This window comes from Ylistrum balloti, unplaced genomic scaffold (genome assembly GCF_031769215.1).
Source record: "Ylistrum balloti isolate Yb309-2 unplaced genomic scaffold, AGI_CSIRO_Ybal_v1 Utg370572, whole genome shotgun sequence".
NCBI lineage: Eukaryota > Metazoa > Mollusca > Bivalvia > Pectinida > Pectinidae > Ylistrum > Ylistrum balloti.
The window spans coordinates 52,523-76,328 of NW_026782358.1; the positions used below are offsets into that span (position 1 = coordinate 52,523).

At 36.9% G+C, this 23,806-nt stretch overlaps 1 protein-coding gene across 1 annotated transcript; it reads right to left on the minus strand.

Moving 5' to 3' along the window:
- Positions 1–2,064: 2,064 nt before the first annotated feature.
- On the minus strand, positions 2,065–3,474 carry LOC132556463 (zinc finger MYM-type protein 1-like). The gene has a single exon (XM_060220873.1). The coding sequence runs from the start codon at positions 3,472–3,474 to the stop codon at positions 2,065–2,067; it is 1,410 nt and encodes a 469-aa protein (XP_060076856.1).
- Positions 3,475–23,806: the final 20,332 nt, after the last annotated feature.

Below are 23,806 nucleotides of genomic sequence, written 5' to 3' on the forward strand. Positions count from 1 at the left end.
TTCAAAATAATCTAGGGGGGTCAGGGGGCTTGAGAAACAATTTTCTGTGAAAAAATGTGATCCTCTGGTGGATTGTCGACTGAAGAGCTTCACAGATCGAGATCTGCTTTTCCCGAAATAAATAGAAAATCATGAATGCCGCCTTCAGTTAATGATTTAAAATGGACTTCCTACTTCAAAAAGTCTTAAGATATCATCTGCTGGAATTCGCACAGCTAATTTCCTGTTGTAAGGACAATGCTTCCTGCTTTCTTCAGCCTAACTAATTCATGCTATAGTTCCACCCATCTTGCTGGCACAGGTTTCTCCCAACGCCGCTGAAGTGGTGCAACCTCCATCAGCTTCTTCCAAACAAAATTGTAGATGTCTTGAATTTTAGAAGAATCATCCATGTTTGCAATACGAGTTTCGGGTTTTTCTTTCAATTTTTTCAACATCTTGTAGAATGCTTTGTTCTGTTGTGTTGAGTTTTTAATTATGAACAAATTAAAAAAAAAATAAATAAATGAAAAATAATAATAACCAATCGTTTCCAGGAAGGTAACGAAGAAAACAGTTTTTCGATTCCCTGAATGTGCAGTGACTGATTATACCCTTGCAGGTACAGGGTCAGGCGCGTAGCTAGCCTATAAAGAATGTGGATTCAAAATAATCTAGGGGGGTCAGGGGGCATGAGAAACAATTTTCTGTGAAAAAATGTGATCTCTGGTGGATTGTCGACTGAAGAGCTTCACAGATCGAGATCTGCTTTTCCCGAAATAAATAGAAATTCATGAATGCCGCCTTCAGTTAATGATTTAAAATGGACTTCCTACTTCAAAAAGTCTTAAGATATCATCTGCTGGAATTCGCACAGCTAATTTCCTGTTGTAAGGACAATGCTTCCTGCTTTCTTCAGCCTAACTAATTCATGCTATAGTTCCACCCATCTTGCTGGCACAGGTTTCTCCCAACGCCGCTGAAGTGGTGCAACCTCCATCAGCTTCTTCCAAACAAAATTGTAGATGTCTTGAATTTTAGAAGAATCATCCATGTTTGCAATACGAGTTTCGGGTTTTTCTTTCAATTTTTTCAACATCTTGTAGAATGCTTTGTTCTGTTGTGTTGAGTTTTTAATTATGAACAAATTAAAAAAAAAATAAATAAATGAAAAATAATAATAACCAATCGTTTCCAGGAAGGTAACGAAGAAAACAGTTTTTCGATTCCCTGAATGTGCAGTGACTGATTATACCCTTGCAGGTACAGGGTCAGGCGCGTAGCTAGCCTATAAAGAATGTGGATTCAAAATAATCTAGGGGGGTCAGGGGGCATGAGAAACAATTTTCTGTGAAAAAATGTGATCTCTGGTGGATTGTCGACTGAAGAGCTTCACAGATCGAGATCTGCTTTTCCCGAAATAAATAGAAATTCATGAATGCCGCCTTCAGTTAATGATTTAAAATGGACTTCCTACTTCAAAAAGTCTTAAGATATCATCTGCTGGAATTCGCACAGCTAATTTCCTGTTGTAAGGACAATGCTTCCTGCTTTCTTCAGCCTAACTAATTCATGCTATAGTTCCACCCATCTTGCTGGCACAGGTTTCTCCCAACGCCGCTGAAGTGGTGCAACCTCCATCAGCTTCTTCCAAACAAAATTGTAGATGTCTTGAATTTTAGAAGAATCATCCATGTTTGCAATACGAGTTTCGGGTTTTTCTTTCAATTTTTTCAACATCTTGTAGAATGCTTTGTTCTGTTGTGTTGAGTTTTTAATTATGAACAAATTAAAAAAAAAATAAATAAATGAAAAATAATAATAACCAATCGTTTCCAGGAAGGTAACGAAGAAAACAGTTTTTCGATTCCCTGAATGTGCAGTGACTGATTATACCCTTGCAGGTACAGGGTCAGGCGCGTAGCTAGCCTATAAAGAATGTGGATTCAAACTGAAAATTTTGAAATAAATGGTGCAATTTGGTGCGGCCTCCGGAGAGCTTTCTTGACCAACGAAAATCCATTTATTTTAGCATAAAAATGGAGATAATAGCTTTACTTTCGTTTATTTCAACTAGTCTACATTTCACAGCAAGTCTAACTTGCGGCCTTTGCTGGCCGCAAACTCGTTAATGATAATATCAATATCTATTTCCATGTGTCTGTAGGCGTGCAACAGGGCTAGTCCAGACTTCCGTTCTGTGAGCATCGTTGATCTCATGTAGTTTTTCAGGCGTCTCATGATACTAAACTGCCTCTCGGCGGTAGCGGTAGACACTGGCATCGTAATTAGTACAACTAGACAGGTGAAGATGTCTGGATACAGAGTCTTGTTCGTAGCCTTCAATGTGTCAGTAAGATTTGAGGGTTTTGTCCCCTCCAGCTCCCATCTTACTTTCCATCGAGAAACCTCATTTCGGAAGGCTTCCCGATCCCCACTGAGGTCACTCTCATACTCCTGGAAGATGGAATCCTCGTGATCTCGGCTGAGCTCAGGAAGAAGGCTTGGGATGAGATATTGAGCCTTAAACCTCTCATTGCTGGATACAAGACGGTCTTCTAGTTCCACAACTAGATGATCAAGAAATGGATAGAACAATGCTCTTTTCCAGTATTCCGAAACAGAGTCGGCAGGCACGTTGCCACGGTGCTGTTGGCGTCGAGCTGTTCTAGGCTTTGAAGGCACGACTCCTTGGTCTTCTGCCATGGCAACTGCTTTGTCGTAAAGCCCATCCCACACAGCATCATCGGCTCTCTCTGCACGAAATGTGGCTATAAGAACTCGACTCTCCTTGGCTGCTTCGATCAAGTCGATATTCTGCTTCTGTAGCAGCTTGTTTAGAGGCATAACACCCTGGAGGACGAATTCAACCACAACTAGAGAGATGATGAAGTCGAACCCAAGGATACTGCATCTGTAGCTCCGTGCTTTTGAGTCTCCCTCTCGTTCTAGCACCTCCAGTGCACTTACAATTGATGTGTATGCAGCTTTGAAAGTGTAAAGTGCGTCAGCCCGACTAGCCCATCGCGTCTCGCACAGACTTTGAAGACGTGTTCTCTTCTGCATCTCTTCCTGTTCCACGGGATCGTTGCCAAGCTCCTCTTTGAAAGCTAAAAAACGTTTGGCAGAGTACTTGAAAGCAAATCCGATTTGTTGTACTGTGTCCAACAAGTTTCTGACGAGTGCCTCTTTACAGGCATACACAATTGACAAATTAAGGCTATGGGCTTTGCAGTGCACATACATTGCTTGGGGAACTACTTGCTGGACCCGAGCTTGCACACCTCGATGACAACCAGACATATTACTGGCCCCATCATACCCTTGTCCCCTCATCTTGGAGATGTCTAATCCTGCGTCCCGCTGCCCCTCAATAAACTTGTTAAAAAGAGCCTCTCCTGTTGTAGATTCTGCTTGCACAAAGCCCACAAAGTCTTCACGCACGTCCTGTTCAGTTTCAGAATAATATCTTACACACATAGCAATTTGTTCCATAGTGCTCGCGTCAGTAGCTTCATCTGCAAGAAATGAATAACAAATAGCATCGTTGCACTACTGAACTATCTTGCCTTTTATGTTATTTCCCAACAAAGTGATTAATTCATTTTGGATCATAGCGAAGTGTAAGTAACCTTAGATTTAGAGGACAGGTGCGTTTTCAGGATTTCATCCCTGTTGGCCTTGTCTTTCAACAGGACAGTAAAGTTACTATTGTTGTCATCATGACCTCTAAGTGGAATATTTTGTCGACCGCACAGAATGATGACCTCTACAACAGATCTAAGCACCTGTCTATTTTTAGCAACAGTTTCCACTTTGTTTCTCGACAGTTGTGCTGTAATGCTTGCTTGTTTCCCTTCGATGATTTTCATAAAACCACTAGCACTAGCGCAGCAGCTTTGATGACTCGAACCAGGCTCGGTATGTCTCTTGATGTACTTTCCAAGGTTAGACCATTTTGATACTGGGGTATTGATGAATGTTTTCTCCTTTGGAGATGAAGCACCAAACAAAATACAGGGAGCACAATACACTGAATTCTCGGAAACTGAATATCGAAGCCAGTCATACTTCTCTAGCCAATCTACCGAGAACTGACGCTTCGTTCCATACTCAATACTGAAATAATAAAATAAAGAAATAGTGTACGAACTTGAAATGGAACAATTTTGCAACCAAATACATAGAAATCCGGAAAGCAGGGAAGCAAATGATTCCATTTTAATAGTATATATCTAGTATCTTACTAGTATACTTATGATACTAGTACTTCAATAACGTTATCAGATATATGAGTATATTCACTATACTTTATTCGTCTTAATTATATAGTAAACATGTCATAGCGCGCTAATATAATTATAATGGAACCAAACATCGAACAAGTGGAAGAAGCAGACCGTTTACAATCGAGTGGTAAGAGACGGGCTTGCGTCTATTTTCCCACATGTACCACTCACAAAAAGACCTCAACATAAACCATCGATTTTGAGACCTCGGGACTGTGTTTAGAGATTTTAACGGTATTTTTCTATACAATACTGGTTGACTAAACTACAATTTTCTATTGATCTGCAACCGTTATAACTTCACATCTTTAAATCAAATGAATCAGAATCAGTTTACCTTGACGGAAACTTAAAAGTTTTGGCCCACTCTTTGTTGTTTTGCAGCACTAACACATTTATCGAGTCATCTGAAGCCTTTGTTAACCTTGCTGGATCAGGATACAAGTCATCGGGACTGTACGCAATCCCCACGAGCTCATCTTTATCTAAAGTCATAGGTTCAGGACCCTCCTTCACACCAGACGTACCGGGCGCTATAAATATACATATGGAATACATATGACGATACTTGGACAAGTTTTTGGTGCATAAAATTGACTATAGAATCAATTTGATTTCGAATATTTAAAGCAGGGATTGCAATGAATGTAAAAGTTTGAAATCATACTGTCCTTGAATCTTGAAAAGTTTAAACAAAATTAAAAGTTACAATTGTTGTCGTTATTAACTATACATGTATAACTTAACATGTACTGACTATTGTTTGTAGCTTTTTATGTTAAAAGCATGTTAAAGTAAACATACATGTACTAGGCTCGGTTGCATCGGTGCCTTTTTCAGACAGCCCAGTTTTTGGACCTACGCTGAAGACGAGCGTTGTGTTTACCAGAAATGTTTTTTTCATAAAAATTCCATGTATCAATATAACTAATCTACCAAGAAGGAACTATTTCAAAAATGCAAAGTAATACGACATATGCACCAGAATTTTTCACATTTGCATCATGAATTCACTGATTCAGGTTGGTTAGTTCAAAATGTTGTCAGTCTCGCTAGAATCGGTTCACAGACATGGTCAAACATGTCATTACTCAACAAACAGACCGAAACAAATAAACACTAGGCATACATAGTAACATTTTAGTTATAATTACCTCTTTTCTATCGCTGATTCTGCTGATGACTTCTTTCAGAACTCGATGTAAACATTTGTTTACATTTCGAAAATACGGCGCGTGCAAACTTCCGACTTTGAAGAGCTGCAAAGGCCGACAACTTTTCAAAAAAATACTACGGTATGGTGTACGATTTAGGCTATATGATTTATAAAGTATTCAGTGTGGTAATTATCAGATCTGGCGAACGCGGCTGAATTTCAAACCACATTTTTTTTACTAAAAAAAATTTTTTTTGTCAAAATAATGTGGATTCAGCTGCGTACTCGCGTATAGGCAGCTACGCGCCTGAGGGTGTGGCCCAATCGAGTACAAGAAAGTCGTTATTTCCTTTTCATCTCTTCTTTTATTCAGTACAAACAGTCGGTCATGGCTTTTTGTTAGAGATGGTGCTCCTTTCTCCAGCGCTCCCGGCCTTCTCTGACAAACCCCAATATCTGGCGTCTATCTATCCCCACTGCCGGAATGACCGTTGATCAAACCCCACTCAGCCTATGTATCTTGAATCATGAATCTACGCTGATGTTAGCTAAATTGCTTAAAGTGAAGTGAGTAAACTTCTTTGTTGAGAATGAAGAGTGGTGAAGTGTTGAGTGGAGATGAAGAAATCCAAACGCTGTTCAGGTTGATGTAAATTTATTGTGTGTAGACATGGAGAGGTGGTACACTCGCATGCCTTCAGGAACCGAAGCCAACTGGCTAGAAACCTAGTCGTATTTATACTAAAATTCGTAGACATTGATAATCTAATATTACATATTTGCTAACAAGAAGTGGATAATACATGAGTTATTTACACGGTCTAATAGACACACATAGTGGTAGATTAGGTTGTTTACGACAAGCTAAGGTTTTGCTGACCAGTCCTGCAGACGGTATTGGTAAGCTTACCTTATTCCGTAAATAACCAGGGAGCGAATGTATACTGGACATGTGTGATAGCTTATTAACAGAAAGTATGTTCTGGCTACTGGACAACACGTCATTTATTCACAAGTCTACAAGTGTCATTAATAGATTAAGCTGTCTCCTTCTGGCATTTAAATTACGATTAGAAGTCTGACTTATGTCTAGTAGAATACAGTTTTGGATAGTTTAATTTAAATTACATATTAACTTTTAATAGTTCATTCGTCCCTTTGTATAAAATTGATTTCAAATTAGTTATAATTTTGACATCATCTATGAAAATATTAATAGTTTGTTACGTCCCTGTGTAATAAAACCATGAATAACCATGAAACTTGCTTGTTGACGATGTACATTTTGATAAAAAACGAAGAGAAAAAAAATCAAGTGGATAGTAAGGCTTTCGCTCGAATTTGATAAATTTCAATTATCGACAATGTTTTCATTGTGCTGTGTTACAATTAATTAATGAAAAAAATATATAAATATACTTAGTTACGACGTACCACCGTCTGTTATACTAAGTCATGACGTCACGCTCACAATAAGGCTATGACTAGTACAATTGATGAGAAAATGAAATAAAATCAGAAAGTTCCTTATCATTAAGTTATTGATATATAAATGTATCGGGAATGTTTCATCCGCATAGAAATATGTATTTGTGTAAATATGTCTTATGAGTAATGTTACACAACACAGAAGTCGTTTTTTAAGTTTGATCGTATAGTGTTTTAATTAGTAATGTCCATTGTCGTTAAAAAGTCTCTCTGTAACCTTAGCCAACACGGCCCAAAAAGTCTCTCAGTAACCTTAGCCAACACGGCCCACTATGGTACTTTGACCCCTCGCTCTCCCACTCTCAGTCTTTACTCCTTGAGCGTTCGTTCTGGACTCCCCCTTAGACCCTAGTCTGATCATATTATATCCCCTAAAACATCGTGAGAACAGAGAGAAGAACAGATGCCTAATTGCTGTAATTGCTTCAATTACTGATCACTTTTTAAAGTTATATGGTATTTTAACCCCACTCGGACTCATGGAATTAGAATCTAATAAACAATTTGACCGTTGGTCTTGTTACGTTGTCACTGTTCTCCATTGTAATAGAGATTGAAAACCTATTTCCCTGATTAACTATCAACCATCCCTCCCAGATATTGAGATTGATGATCACCTAGGTCCGTTACAAAACAACTTAATAGGTACCTAAATATGAGACAAATTAGAAACTATTCCTATTGATATAATGGGCCCTCTCTCTGTTCAACACATACAACATTAACCAATACACGAATAAAATATACATAATATAATCCCTACACCCAAAGATACCAATATACCAATATATTTCATTTATAAACTCTACTAATTAGGTGATTAATTAGTTGTATGAAAATTAAAGCCATTTTGTCACAGTAACGTTTCATATGAATATTGTGCGTGTGCAACCACGTCACTGACTTTGACTCTGACATAAAATGGTAGAGTTTAAACATTTAAATCCTCGTGTAATATCACGTAGGCGAAACTCTCCAAATAGTATGTGAATAGAAGTTGTGTGAATACGTTGAAAACATAATTGATTTGGAACTCTCTAAGGATAATCATATATAAAACAGCACAATTTGTAACATTTCAAGATAACATTTCAAAAATAAAAAACAGATCATTGAGATCTGATAAAACTAGTAATTGAAAACTTTTGTAAATCATGACATAGATATTGTACGAGGTCAATATAATATTTAGATATAACAACTTACATGTAATACATGCAATTTTACAATATTTGCAATAGAATGAACATAAAAGTATTGTGTACTAATGAAGAACTGAGAACGAAAGGCAATAATAAATTGATATTACAGTTATTATATGGATAGTACAGTTCTAAATATTAATAAGACAGTTCAATCACTCCACAAGTTGATAGTTCCACACGGCGAAGGTTCGAAATCACCAGTCTTGAGGAAGAGGCCAAATAAAAGTAATGTTCATCACGTGATGAGTCTTGTAAATATGAAAATGACGAAAAGTTCTTGGTTGACGTACTACCGTCTAGTTATCCAAGACGTGATATCTCGCACAAAAAGGCTGATACAAACGATGAAGAGTTAATGATAAAACAATACAAAGTTCGTTAAAATAATAAATACGATTCTGATCAGGAAACGAAGACTTCTTCTGTCTTTCCGGCATTAAACTGCATCGGATGATTCCTGTCCGTCGAAATATTGTTGAGTTCTACTAGATGTGTCGTGTGAGATACAGAGAATTACATTTTTGTGTGTGTTAAACCACATCACTAACTCTGTCTCAAACACATTATGGTAGAGTTTAAGAAAACAATGGTCACTCCGTGTTGAATATCACGTGAGGTAAACTCTCCATAGTAGAAAAACTTGTAAAATAAGGATGATGTTGAAAATAGTGTCTCTTTTGACGAGAGAACAAAACGACGAAATTTAACGAAAATAAATGTTGTAACAAAACGACCAAGATGCCATGATTAGAACTACTTTTAAAATCAGAATTAAACCAATTCACCTACCTTTTTCTCTGTTTCTTCGCTTCTTTGTTCGAGATCGTGGTCAGCGGCACCAAAATTGTAGGTTGTAACAAAACGACCAAGAGCTTCTTGTTGGTACTATAACTTTTAATGGCTTCGTGCATGATCTTGTTGAGTCCGTCGTCCTGTGCCTCTCTCTCCACCCTACTCTGAACATCCTCTTTTTATCAACATTCCTATCGGTCTCTTGCTTAACAGTCAATAAGATAACCTGGTCATATGACTTCGGGGTAACCTTTATAACAGGATTACGTTGTGTTTCCCCGTGCTTATCATACCACGCAGTACCTACAACCTAACTAGCCCATACCATTCGATACACTAATCTTATTACTTGTAAATCAAATATTTAGAATAAGAATAATCATTAACACTATAGTGTTACAATGTAAATGTCAACATGTGTGATAATTATTTCTACACTGGCTCTTCTTCAATCCTTGGTGGTGAAAGTATGTTTTGTAGGCGTGGATAGAGCTGTGCTGGATACATGGGTGGCATCAACGGCTGTGTTAGTTGTATTTTGGTTACATCCGCTGGACTGGAATATTTTGGTTTGTGTCCGTCTTGATCATTTTGGTCAATGGCGTTCGATTTCGTAAATTGACTTTTGTCTTTTTCCGCAAGAAACATTTGAACCATACACAAAATATACTAAAAATACTAAAACTAAGCCTAAACACGTGAAAATAGGAATAAAATACTGTTTATAATCCCAAAGATTACTTTCAATTGGTTCAATTTCTGATAGTTGCTGAATTAAAGATTTCATTGGTATTTTTTCCATTGTTTGTAACTTATGTGGAATAGTAACATTAGAATAGTTTGGAAATTTATCTTGGAATGGCTTCCATAATGAACTAAATGACATATTTAATACTTGTTGTGTTGTAAATGTTATATTTAGAGGTTGAGGACCGGAAGATTTTTCGAAGGAAGCGGATAAAGAAAGATGATCACTGGATGCTGAACACGAGCTAGGCACATGTATTAACTGAAAGGGTGGTTTAACAATTTGATGCGATATTTTGCCTGTGTTATGACATACCACGGAAAATCTCATTTCCATGTGAGATGTAATGACCCATGAGCCATCAGTAATATGATGTGCGAAAGGAAGTTGTATACCAGGAACAACAATACTAACACAATATTTATTTATGTTTAACTTGTCTGTAAACAAGGCAATAATACAATGTTTACTTAAATTAATCGGATATATAGGGGAACTTAATTGACATTGGTTGTAAAAAGGGTGAGAACAAGTACGTCTTAAATATTTAGACAACTCTGGATTGACAGCAATGGCTGGTGATTCCAGATGGTATTTAGCAACCAGATGGCAAGATTTACATTCTTGAGGATTCGACATTTGGTTGGAAGACTGGAGTGGCATTGAAACTGGAATATTATATACGTTGTATAAACGAAATTTGTTGAGAGCATCCATTAAAGGTACATGAATGATAATAATAATTTGTTCCAAGTCTATACACGAATTGATTGATGTATTACGTCATTTGCAGTGGGCGCGCCCATCTGTAATCACGTGATCAGTCCGCCATTACTGTCATGATCGGCAAGGTAAACAGTCATGGCGGATACGCGGAAGTATCGAGCTGGCGGGGGAGATTCGTGTGCTATTGTCGGATGTGCAAACAACAGAAGGAAGTTATTTCAATGGCGACATGAAGTATGTGACAAACACAACATAATACACGACGAATGTCCGTGTTTGCTTCCATTTTCGCTTCACAGACTACCAGCAAACGAGAGTCAAAGACTGGACTGAGTGAAAGCTATCAACAGGAAAGATCTACCAAAGCGAGTTTTCGTTTGTTCATGCCATTTTGAAGATGGACTCCCAACACCGAAAAAGAAAAATCCGGTTCCTAGTATCGCTATGGGTGTGTATTTCATTTATTTTTGTTAACAGTTAAAAAAATCATGATGTACACACACGAAGCGTAAGCCGTAACACTTGTCTGTCAACTTGTAATTAGGCCTACTAATGCTATGTCAGTTGCTGATGCTTGCAAACTACATGTAGCTAGGAATATGAATATTATACTCACACAAGTAGGAATAAAACTCGTTTGGTATACGTTGCAATGAAAATGCAGATAAAGGATGTATGGATAGATTATTGAAATTCGAGAATATAATTACAACTTACATGTAGTTAACGTGTGTGTAACTGCAACAGTTATGCAGGTTTTACATGTACCTGTTAGATGTACCTACATGTATTTCTAATGGATTACTGATCAGTATATGTACACTTGTAGTATACATAAAATTGATGTCAGTGTTCCCCATTACTCCTGATTGAGGGTACAAAACCCCGGAAATTAGTGAAATTCAGAACTTGTACCCCTGCTTTTCAAGGACTCCCCTAATTATATATACATACATTACTGGAGGAACAGTGTACCCCCCAGTTTTAAAATACCAGAGGGAATACTGTGATGATACCTGATGTTGGGAGTCATACAAAACATCACATGTACCGGATATGTCAAAGTTAATACACCCCCCTCCCCGCATCAAAGTAAAGGGGGGGTGGGTAATGGAATCAGCATGTCTGTCTGTCTTATATCTCCCTCCTAAACTTGTGAACCAATTTCAATGAAACTTCACAGTCACGTTAGGGATTATCTACATGTATGTGTTAAATAATGTGCATGCAATATTCTCCCAATATTGATCTTATTTGAAATAGCATACACTTTACATTTTTTTTTCAAATTTATCCTGTTTAGGCTATGAAACACCTGCTAACAGAAGCAGAATAATCCTGAAAAGAATAAGGAAAGGTAGGTATTCAAAAACTTTATCTAATCTTGTATATCAGTGTTACCTGAATAATTATTTTGCTACACAAGATTTTTATATTTTAATTTCTTTACTCCTAGCATAATTACTCAGTGAAACATTATCTTGTAATTTAAATTATGTTGGAGAAATAGAATCTTTCGTCCTCTTTGGGATGTGGTTGGAGGTATCTGAATCTGAGGGTGAGATTATTTGGTTAAAGAGTCGTGTTTGATAGCTTGATAATCCCCAGGGGGTTGAAATCCCCTTATCTCATCCCAAAAGAGTTGAATGGTGATTTTTCTCATAATTTTGGCTCCTATACATGCAATGTTGTTATTTTAATGGTTGGCTTTGTGGATTGGATGCTGTGTTCAATTGTTGATGTGACGTCATTGAATTATTGTGATGGCATTGTCCTAAAAGGGAAATCCCCCGTCTCAACCTCTAGGGTGAGATATGGAAACTGGATATCCCTGTCTGGGGTAGGAAGGGAAGTTAATGAATCTTCCAGAATCATTTTATTTCATAACAAAACCTTTGATATCATTTTTCAATTATTTTTAAAGACCCTCTGATGACGAAAAAGACTGATGACAGGATGGAATTTAATGACAACCTTTTACTTACCAGGTAATTACATGTATTTGGTGTTAAAAGAGATTTAATATAATTCAACCATATTTCAATAACTAGTCCTTATTTAAATAGTAGAAAGAAATCGGTATGTACTTTTTAAAAGAGGAAATGAACACATATATACTCTACGTCTCTACCCTTTAAAAATTAAAAAAAAAAAACATTTAATTTTGACATATATCAAAAAGATAGGCTAATGTTGCCCATGTGATCAAGTGGTGTGTTAAAAAGAATTTATTGTCACCAACATCTGAAAAGTTTATTTGAACTTTAATGAAACTAATTATTTGTATATTAATATATGGTGCTACATGATCACAACTGGGAGTCCAATTACTATTATTGTAACAATGCTATATCCAGTCAGCACTATGTAAAATATTTATTTTATTCAGTACACCGTAATTTATTAGAAATTTATTGGGAAAAAATGTGTTTAATGTAAAGACTATATTTTCTCAACTTATGAGAAATTCTTCATAAAAGCCTTTTGTGTGGGTGCAAAGGGATTAAGAAATTGGTACTGGAAACAATTAAGTGCTATAATGTAAATCTGATTGTTATCACTTTCATTTCTCAGTGATGATGAGCCACTTTTGACTGGTTGTGAAGAACAAGCTATGGGTGTCCAAACATCTACTCAGTGGTCTGATGAAAGCCTGCAGGTTCATATATACGTCCAAGTGTCAGCCAATTCCAATAGCAATTCTGATGCCAGTACACAGACCCAATCAACATCATATGTATCCAAAGGTGTAAATTGTTCAACGACTCATATTAACATGTCTTGTGAAAAGTTGAACTCAGATTCTTTATCTCACCTGTATACTGGCCTGTGTTTACAAGCATTTATCACCTTCGTGAATATTTTGCAGAACCTGGAACTACCATTTAAGTTCACAATGAATGTAGGAGACCAGTTACTCCTGTTTTTGATGAGACTGAGACTTAATCTGCTTTTTGCAGATTTAGGTCATAGGTTTGGTATTAGTGAGAGTCAAGCTTCCAAAATTTTCAATTGTTGGTTGCGAGTTGTAAGTGCTACGCTTCGCCAGTTTATTGTGTGGTTACATAGGGAAACTATACGTGCAACTATGCCAGCAGCTTTCAAGTATCCTAAAACGACTGTAATCATCGACTGTGCTGAAACATTCATGCAAAGGCCAAAAAAATTGAAAACAAGAGGGGAAACTTAGAGCCACTATAAATCGCATAATACAGTGAAGTACTTGATAGGTATTGCACCTTTTGGACAAATTATGTTTATTTAAAAAGGTTTTGGGGGAAGAGCTAGTGACAAATTTATAGTTGAGAAGTCTGGTTTTCTTGAGTACCTATTACCTGGAGATGAAGTCATGGCAGACAGAGGTTTTACAATTAATGACTTACTATTTCCACTCAAAGTTAAGCTTAATATGCCAGCATTTACAAAAGGAAACCCACAACTGACAGAAGAAGTTACAGAAACTAGACGTATTGCCCATGTAAGAATTCATGTGGAACGGGCTATAAGGAGGCTGAAAGTCTTTAAAATACTGAGCAATATTGTGCCGGTTACCTCTGTTAAAAAACTTGATGACATTTTTATTGTTTGCTCAGCACTTGCAAATCTAGGGACTGAATTAATAAGAGGTGAGGAAAAAGATGACAGTTTTGATGAGTAAATAGGAAATAACATTATCTGTCTTGGATATATCGAGAGAGTACACATGTAATACAGTATTTATCTGGCAATAAGCCCATGCCTTGTAATAAGCCCACCCATGTCTTTTTCATAGAATTCAAATTCATTGTCCTATATAAACTGTATCCCTCCAATAAGCCCACCCAAATTATTGATCCAATATTTAACACTGGCCCCATGGGTTTATTGCAGGGTAAATGCAGTATATGTACATGTACCTGGTATGTACTGTACAATAAATGTCTAATCGGCAAACATACTCGGTACAGTAGTTTGATTGTCTATATCTGGGATTGTGAGTAATGATTATACCCTTCCTTCCCCCCCACCCACACACACACACACACACACACACACACAACAAAGTTAAGGGTATAAACTGGAATCAGGTTTGTCTGTCCATCCGTCGTTCTGTAGACACATTTTGTCCGGACAACTCCTCCTAAACCAGTGAATTGATTTCGATGAAACTTCATAGTAATGTTAGGGACAATGTGTAGGTGTGCCTGCACCCTTTTTCTCTCAAAATATTTTGGTTACTATGCTATCCAGGTCACTCTGGGGTGGGGGCGGTGGAGTGTGGGGGTATTAGTTATCCTTTGGATGACAGTTCTAGTTTATTTTCATTTTAAATCTTGCTAATTAATGAGTTCTGAAGATTACTAAAGAACATGCTATGATCTCATTAATAAATCAGCTTTGTATTTCATTTCACTATTATCGCTGCAAATATATATAGCATTTTTATGTGAAACAGGTTTCAACTTTAATTATATGATAATAATTTCAAAATTTAATCAGACTAAAGAACAAAAAGAGTCTCACAAATACATGTAGATACTTTGGATATTTATTGATATGTGCATGAAGAATTTTAAGTTTGATTTCCTTATTTTATAGAGGTAAAAATAAAACCAGTATTTCCTCTTCTTGAAAAATTGTCTTTTTGATATATAGATAAACTTATATAATGGAAAATTAACTCTTGGAAAGGTCTTGTTAGCAAAATTACTGTGACAATTGTAGATTGTTATACAGTTGATTTGCTCATTTGTTGTTAGTTCTTACAGCAGATGGTTTTGTATTCATCACTTAATTGAAATCGAGAAGATTCGAAATCATCAACAATTCTTGGCAGAAATTTCTGGAAGTAGAACTTCCTTAATCTTTGGATTTCCATGTTACAGAAGTCAACATCATACCCAACCTCCACAGATTGATATTCTTCTGGTGTCCATATTACTAATTTGCATTTCTGCAAGTTGCCAACATGAAGAGTAAATTGAACTTGAAGATAATAACCTCTGCTACCCTTTGGTTTCAATTGATTTGTATCATTGATCCTTACCACATCATATTTTCCTGAACTAAAGTAAGCTTCTAAGGAATCATACACACTACTTAACACAGGACACTTGATTTCAAGCAGGTAGCTTCCTATCAGTGTGAATAATGTCATCAGGAGACACAGAAAGCCATGGATAATTCTTTGATACAACAGTTCCAGAGTCTGAAATAACAATGCCATTTTCTCGCAATGTTGTTTTGGCGGTAACTTCACCAATATTACCATGCCTAGTATAACTATTTCCCAGAAAGGATGGAAACATGTGTTCCCGTATGAAGTTATCTGGGTTGGTAGTATCTCTAACTGGCACTTTATGTGCTGTACTACCAGTAATTCTGACCTTTCTACTATCTTTCCAAATTTGAGATCTAGCTTGAGTAGTGGTTGTTTCATTTAAGCTGCTTATCTGTGATTCTGTAAGCTGTATGTATTGCCTGTAGAACTCAAAACACTTATCACAAGAACAGTGATCTTCATGAACTCCATGTGATGCAGGGATTGATACTTGTTGAGGTGTTGCACAGACTGATTTATGAATAATACTGTTTTCAAGCATAAATAAGTCTTTAATGTCTGAACTTTTGACAAAGGCTTTATACTCATCGTGACTTGTAAACATGTTGAATTCAGACTTATCTCTACCTTCTTAGATTCCGTCACTCTCACTATCAAGCTCGCTCTCAACTTTGTCTCTCCTAGGCTTCTTAAAGTCCATGATAGTGATGGAACGAGGTTCAATGTTTCTAGTTGTTCCCCTGTTCCATTTCATTTGATCATCTGTACAACCTTTTCCAGTCATATTCATTCGCACAGCATATTCAATTTTCCACAAAAGAGCTCCAATATGACTACAGGTTTTGCTCTTACCTGCAACACACGAACACTCTCCCGTTTGTATCTTTCCGTCACGCTTTCCGTTACCCATGGTAAATGATGCTCCTGATTTGCTTTTTGAGACGGTCTCGCCTCTGATTTTAGCAATACCATATCGTCATTTACATTTAGGTGAACAATCCGACCTACTGAACCACTCTGAAAATAGTTGAAACTGTCAAGAGATTTAAAATTCCTAATAGCATCCCCATCAACTGCACGACTTTGTACCAAATAATTATAAATATTACCGTAATACACTGCAGGCCACTCTCGCATATTATCCTTCCACTCAGTCGTATTAAATGAATCTGGACGAATGTCAGCGTTTTTCCACAGTTTAGAATGAGACAGTGATTTCTTAATGTCTGTATCTTAAGATCTTGTATAGTTTCATTCAATTTTTTCGCGGTATCCGACTGTCAGATTTGAGTGTTTTCCGCCCACAAGTTGTTTACGGTAGTCGATCATGACCGTAATGGCGGCCGATCTCGACGTCCCCTATATGAAAATATATGAACTAATGGAGAGATAACTGAAAAAAGTTGTGTATAAGTGTGGAACAAGTAAGAAATTGGTAATATTGCCATAAGTTAGTTGCTGGGTCAACAGGAAGTTCAAGTGTTCTTGGAAGTGCATTTTGTATTCCCAGAAGTGTTTCTAGAAGTTGAGTTGGTGAGATAGTGCTTGGAGATAGATGTTTTAAGGAGAGCAAATTAAGTTGGAGTTTGAGATTTTGAACATGGATGATTGCGTCTTAGAGAATGATGCGAACATGGGAAATAAAAGAAGAAATGTGAGCAAATGTCATTGTGAAATAATAGTTATTACTGATTGTTTTATGTATGAAGTTTGCATTAAAAATAGTTCTTTTCTTAAATGCAACGAAAGCATCAATGAGTGAGTTGATTTGACGACGATTTTTACTTACATCAAATCTAGTGGAATTTAAAATAGACAAATTTTCTTTTAAAACATGGGTAATTTTCCGTTGGTTGGAAGAAATTTGATTGATGTGGTGCCTAATAGTGGAAAGATCACTTTCCGAGGTGGTGCCAAAGAGGAAACTTAGAGCGCTACCAATAAATGGGAGAAGAGATCGTTTTGAGCGATGCAAGGAACGGAAATCAGAAATAGTTTTTGTCAAAGAATTATGTTCAGATATGAAGACGTCGAGTAGTTGTTGAAGTTTAATATATATTTGTGGAGCGTCCCTGATATTGTCTGCTGTGTGATTTAATGAGCTTGTTATCAAATCTGCCGCGGTGTCTATGTCTTGTTTGACTATGGTGAGAAATCGGTCATAATCCCGAAAATTAATAGCAAAAGAAATCAACCATTGGGATTTTGTATTAACAATAATTTTGTCTTCCCTAAAGATAACATTTTCGTTGACTTTGATGCCAACGACCAATGTGATCAGACAACAGATCAGAAGTACTCTCATATTGACGATCTGTAAATGGAAAAAAATAGAGAAACTGAGAGGGGAGAATGCAATTGAATAATTGAAAAACAAGTTGTAAAAAAATTTAGATCAAGGTAGCAGTGAGATCAATGATTCTTGAGTTGTAAGCATTTGCTGTAATGTAGTTTTGTATTTTTGAGTTTGTGGATTGTCTGTTGTCTTCTGTTTGGGTGCTAGATGTGTTAGATGTGATTGTAGATGTTTGACAATACACATGTGCAACACTTTTCTCTGGGTATTGTGTATCGACTGCATTGGTTGTTTTATCTTGCTGTTTCCTGTGTCTGTGACTTCGTAATTCCATGTGTGGAATGGATTCATCGTCGGATGAATTGTCACGTGTGTGCTTTGTGCGGTTGACAATGTTAGGTTGTGTTTTGCGTATCTGAGTTTTGGTGCGAGGGCGGAGAACATGTTTTGATGCGTCGTTGTCGGTATCACTGTCACTACCATCGTCACTGGAGGGTGGACAAGCATAGTGTGCTCTCCGTGTAAATCTGTCTGTGTTGTCAGGGGAGGGGATATCCCATTCAAGTTGTGCAGGTTGTAAGTGTCGTGCATGTGTTTTATGTGTTGAACCATCTAGTTGATTTTTTATGATGAATGTGGATGGAGAAGTTTGTTCAATGATGCGATAGTGAGGTGTCCACTTTGGTGCAAGTTTGGTGTTGCGTTGGTGATTACGCAAATATACTGCGTCATTAACTTTGAATGACGTTGGTCGTGTTGATCTGTTTGCTTGTTCTGTGCGCTTTGTTTTTGCGGCTTTAAGATTTTTGACAACTCTAGTCATTGTGATGTGTTGGTCTTGTATAACGTGTTTGTGGAATTCTTCTAAATATTTCCTACGTGGTTTTAAAAGTGTGTCGAGAGGTAAAATTGGATCTCTGTGATACAGTAGGTAAAATGGACTAAATTTTGAAGATTCATTCTTATGAAATCTCATACTTGCTAATGCATGGGGAATGTTCTCATCCCAGTCATTTGGTGTGTCAATCATAAGTTTGGTCAAAATACTATTGAGTGTTCTATGACTTCTCTCAACCATTGAATTTCCTGTGGGGTTATAAAAACTTGTTTTGATGTGGTTGATATGAAGATAAATTAAAACATCAGTGATGATTTTGTTGACAAATTCCTTACCATTGTCAGATACAATGTGTAAAGGACAGCCAAAACGTGGGAAAATCTCTGTTAACAGAATGTGGGCTACATTGACAGCTTCTTTGGTAGGGATAGGAAAAGCTTCGACCCATCCCGTGAGACAACAAACAAAACTTCGTATGTACTTGTTGTTGTGTGTAATATGATGTGGTCTTGAAATGTCCATTTGAAGTTTAGGAAAGGGGAAAGCTGGAGTGTCTGTTTCTTGTTGTTGAACCTGCGGTGTGAATGTGGCGGTTTGTCGACATGGAAGACATGCTTTGATGTATTTGTCTAAATGTTTAAAAAGATTTGGCCAGTAATACTTCCGTTTGATTGCTTGGTATGTTCTGTCTATGCCTTGATGTCCAGTACAGTCATGGTATTGTGAGATGACTGCCTTTGTTAAGTGTTCTGGGATGTATAGTCCGAGTTCTGCTTCAGAACCTGCCTTACTAATGTAGTAAACAGTATCATCACATAAGAGAGATTTGCATGTTTGTCTGTCTTCTCTACCTTGCTGTATTTTCGTTTTGATATTGAGGATGTTTAAGTCTTTTGATTGTTCATGTGTCATGTTATATGATTAGAATGAGTGATTGTCAAGATTTGGAATGTCTTCTGTTGGCATTTTGAAGTTTGAAAAATTTTTTGAGTTGAATGTATTGGGAGTTAAGAGTGTTGGTCTGGAAATATTTTTACCTCCCTTAATGTACTCAATTTTTGGATTGTAAGACATTATTGTGAGAGCCCAAAGTTGCACTTTCCTATTTTTTACATCTGAGTTCAGAAGAGCTTTTAAAGGTTTATGGTCAGTCTTGACTGTGAATGTTGCACCATGCAAATAATGATGTAGTTTGTCTAGCGCGTAATGAATGGCATACGCTTCTTTTTCTACTGTAGACCACTTACATTGGGTTTTATTAAGTTTATGAGACAGAAAGTATATAGGCTTTTCATTAGTTTCGCCAGGAATAATTTCTCCTGGGTCACATTTTTGTGTCAGAACGGCGCCAATGCAATGATCAGATGCGTCCGTATATAATGTATAAGGTTTTGAAACATCAGGAAAACTCAGAAGAGGAAGAACAGGTCAACTTTCTTTAAGAAATGTAAAGGCTTTTTGACATTCAGAAGTCCAAATGAATTTTGCATATTTTTTGGTAAGATTAATCATAGGTGCAGCAATTGCTGAAAAATTTGGAATGAAACGACGGTAATAACTACAGAGTGAGATGAAAGATCTACATTGTTTGACATATGTAGGGCGTTTCATGGATTGTATGACTTCTACTTTGCTATTGTCAGGTTTTACTCCTTGACGATTGATTGTGAATCCTAAATACTTGGTTTCTTGTTGGAAGAAAGAACATTTGTTCAATTTAAGCTTAAGACTATGTTTGCGAAGCCGGGAGAAAATTGTTTAATATGTGAGAGGTGATCTGCCTATGAGGGGCATTCATTAAACCGAAAGGACAAACATTGAATTCAAAAAGGCGTCTATGACAAGTAAATGCAGTTTTCTCTTTATCATCTTTGTTAATTGGCAATTGCCAGTAACCACTTTTAAGATCAAGTGAAGTAAAATACATTGATTTTCCTAGCCTAGCCAAAAGATCATCAATAACCGGAAGTGGAAATGAGTTTGGTTTTGTGATTGCATTTAGCTTCCTGTAATCTATGCAAAATCTTAGGCTGCCATCTTTCTTTTTAACTAACACACATGGAAAACCCCATGGTGAACTAGAAGGTGAAATGATTTTTGCTTGTAACATATCGTCTATGGCATCTGCTATTTTTTCTTGTTGTTGCAAAGGAGTGCGATATGGTCTAAGTTTGATAGGTGGATGGTTGCCTGTGTCTATTGTCATTTGTACTAAGTCAGTCCGTGTGAGATCTGTATCTTTTTCTGCAAAAATGTCAATGTTGTCTTCAACAAGTTTGGTCATCATGTTTTTGTGAGTGTCTGGAGTATCAAGATTTTGCAGTGATATATGAGGTTGGTGAATGTTTTCTTTTGATGAATCTTTGTTTGATATAATGGAAGTTATGGCATCAATATGTGTTTCTGTGAGTCTAGCGATTGAACAACCTTTATATAATATAACTGTTCGCTGTGATGAATTGACAATTGTTATAGGTAATTTAGTCTGATAGTTAGAAATTGTACATATAGACTCTAGCACTTGGATATCTGGCTCACATGTTAAAGGACTACAATGATTATGTTCTAAATGAAAAACTTTATCACCTTTGATTGATCTGTAATGTGGAATTTTACCTGTACAAACGGTACTGGATTGTGGTGGTAAAACAACTTTCTGAGACAAGCGTACAATAGAAGACACATAATAATCATTAATAATTGGAACAAGAGTGTTTCGTACTTTTAAAGCATTTTGGTCAAAATGAAGGCTTACTCCTTCTTTAACAAACCAATCTCCCTAAGATGATGTTTCTGGACATATCTTTTGATACACAAAAAGTATGAGTGAATTTCATGCCTCTAATAGTGAATTTCAAAGTAATCTTGCCAGATACATCAAGTTTGTTTCCATTAACAGATTTCAAATATACAGAAGTTTTATCAAGAGCACTTGTAAGATTTGATTGTTCAATAACTTTATAATGAATGAGGCTCAAGTCAGCACCACTATCTAATAGACTCCTATATTTGTTTACCTATTTTTAGTTGACATGAATTACTGAGAGTATTAATGGTGAAAGATAGTCTGCCGGACTGAGATCCGATATCTGCCTCACGAAACCGGACCTTGTTTAGTTTCCCTGATTTTGTAATTTGTGTTGGTACGTGAATGTCTTTGGATTTTATTGTTTTGATATTTGTTGAAATGTGGTGTATGTTGTTGAGAATTTGGCTGATATGATTGTGGCTTTGGGTGTCTGTGATGGTTGTTTGTACCCCTGTGGCGATAGTGTTGTGTAGACTCGTGTGAATTTGTTGCGTAAGAAGTCTGGTGACCAGAGGAATTATGATGGTGTCGGTATGTAGACTGTTGATCTGAAATTGACGACGAATGTCCATCTCTCTCATGGCACAATCTACAGCTTTACCAAAAACATTAAATTGCCCTCTCATGACTCGTAACCTAATGTCGGGAACCTCTAAACCATCCTCAAAAAACCTTACTAACTGTTGGGAAATAACAGGAGAACTTGAGTCCTGGTTTTCATAAACTTTTTCTGCTAACGACATAATTCGTTGAGCAAAAAGTTGGACGGGTTCATCAGGCCGCTGCTGAATTTGCTTTAGCAAAGCAAATGCATGGGCTGAACCTTGAATATCTCCGAAACAACGGGTTAGCTGAGCTTTGAGATCATCCCAGTTAGGACTCTTTATACCCTTGGTATAGCGTTGAATGAATTCACTTACAGGGCCAGTAGACGACTGTAAGGCTAACAAATGTTTATTGTGGGTATTGCCTGATATATGTGCCTGTTTATCAATGTCCCGCATCCATTGTTCAAATTTTGTTCTGTCCCCATCAAAAAGTTTGCCTGTACACCACGAATTATCACTTAGTATCAATCTGTTTGTAGTATTTTCTAATACCTGAAGTCGCTGTGACTGGTTATTAATTAATGTCGTGACGCTAGTGGCATTAGCCGTAAGTAACTGGATAGCATATTCAGTTGAAGATTGGGTGTGTTGATTTTCTTCCATTATAGATTTAGAAAAAGACTTATTATAATAAAAGAAACATGTATGTAGATATGTATAGATTAATTAGTAAGTAAAATTACTTAGGTTCAAATGTTTCTACGGATAAAAAGATAAAAATCAATTCACTTACCTTACGAATGACCGGTGATCGTAGTGAAGCGGTGTCCGAGGTCACGGCGCCAATAAAGTGAAGTGGGTAAACTACTTTGTTGAGAATGAAGAGTGGTGCAGTGTTGAGTGGAGATGAAGAAATCCAAACGCTGTTCAGGTTGATGTAAATTTATTGTGTGTAGACATGGAGAGGTGGTACACTCGCATGCCTTTAGGAACCGAAGCTAACTGGCTAGAAACCTAGTCATATTTATACTAAAATTCGTAGACATTGATAATTTAATATAACATATTTGCTAACAAGAAGTGGATAATACATGAGTTATTTACATGGTCTAATACACACATAGTGGTAGATCAGGTTGTTTACGACAAGCTAAGGTTTTGCTGACCAGTCCTGCAGACGGTATTGGTAAGCTTATGTAATTCCGTAAATAACTAGGGAGCGAATGTATACTGGACATGTGTGATAGATTATTAACAGAAAGTATGTTCTGGCTACTGGACAACACGTCAATTATTCACAAGTCTACAAGTGTCATTAATAGATTAAGCTGTCTCTTTCTGGCATTTAAATTACGATTAGAAGTCTGACTTATGTCTAGTAGAATACAGTTTTGGATAGTTTAATTTAGCTTACATATTAACTTTTAATAGTTCATGCTGGCCATCACAATCCGTAAATCAAAACATACTAACATTATATAGGAATAGGTACATATACAATACATAGTTCCGACCTGTCAATCAAACCGATTATATCGACCAATCAAATAATTATAGTATAGTAGGACAAAACTCTGTTGTTGGTTACATCGTAGTTTTATTTCGGGTCTTCTGGAGGTGTTAATAGCCAACGTCCGTCCGTCTGCTCAGTCAGGTACGCTCTCTTCAACCCAGTGTCCAGCCCTAGATTTATAGCCCTTGACACTTGTTCTAAACCCATTCCCGAATATGGCCTGAACCATACCCTCTAGTTCCGAGAACCATGACTTATACTTAGAAACATCACGTGACTGATCCCCCTCCTTTAGAATGTTCTAGAACACCAGATGTTCCAGTTTTACCTGCCACCTGATCATCCCACGGAGCACAGTAATATAGTCTAGACTAAGAC

Excerpts from the sequence above, each read along its gene's own strand:
- LOC132556463 (XM_060220873.1), bottom strand. The coding sequence starts at position 3,474 with ATGGAACAAATTGCTATGTGTGTAAGATATTATTCTGAAACTGAACAG.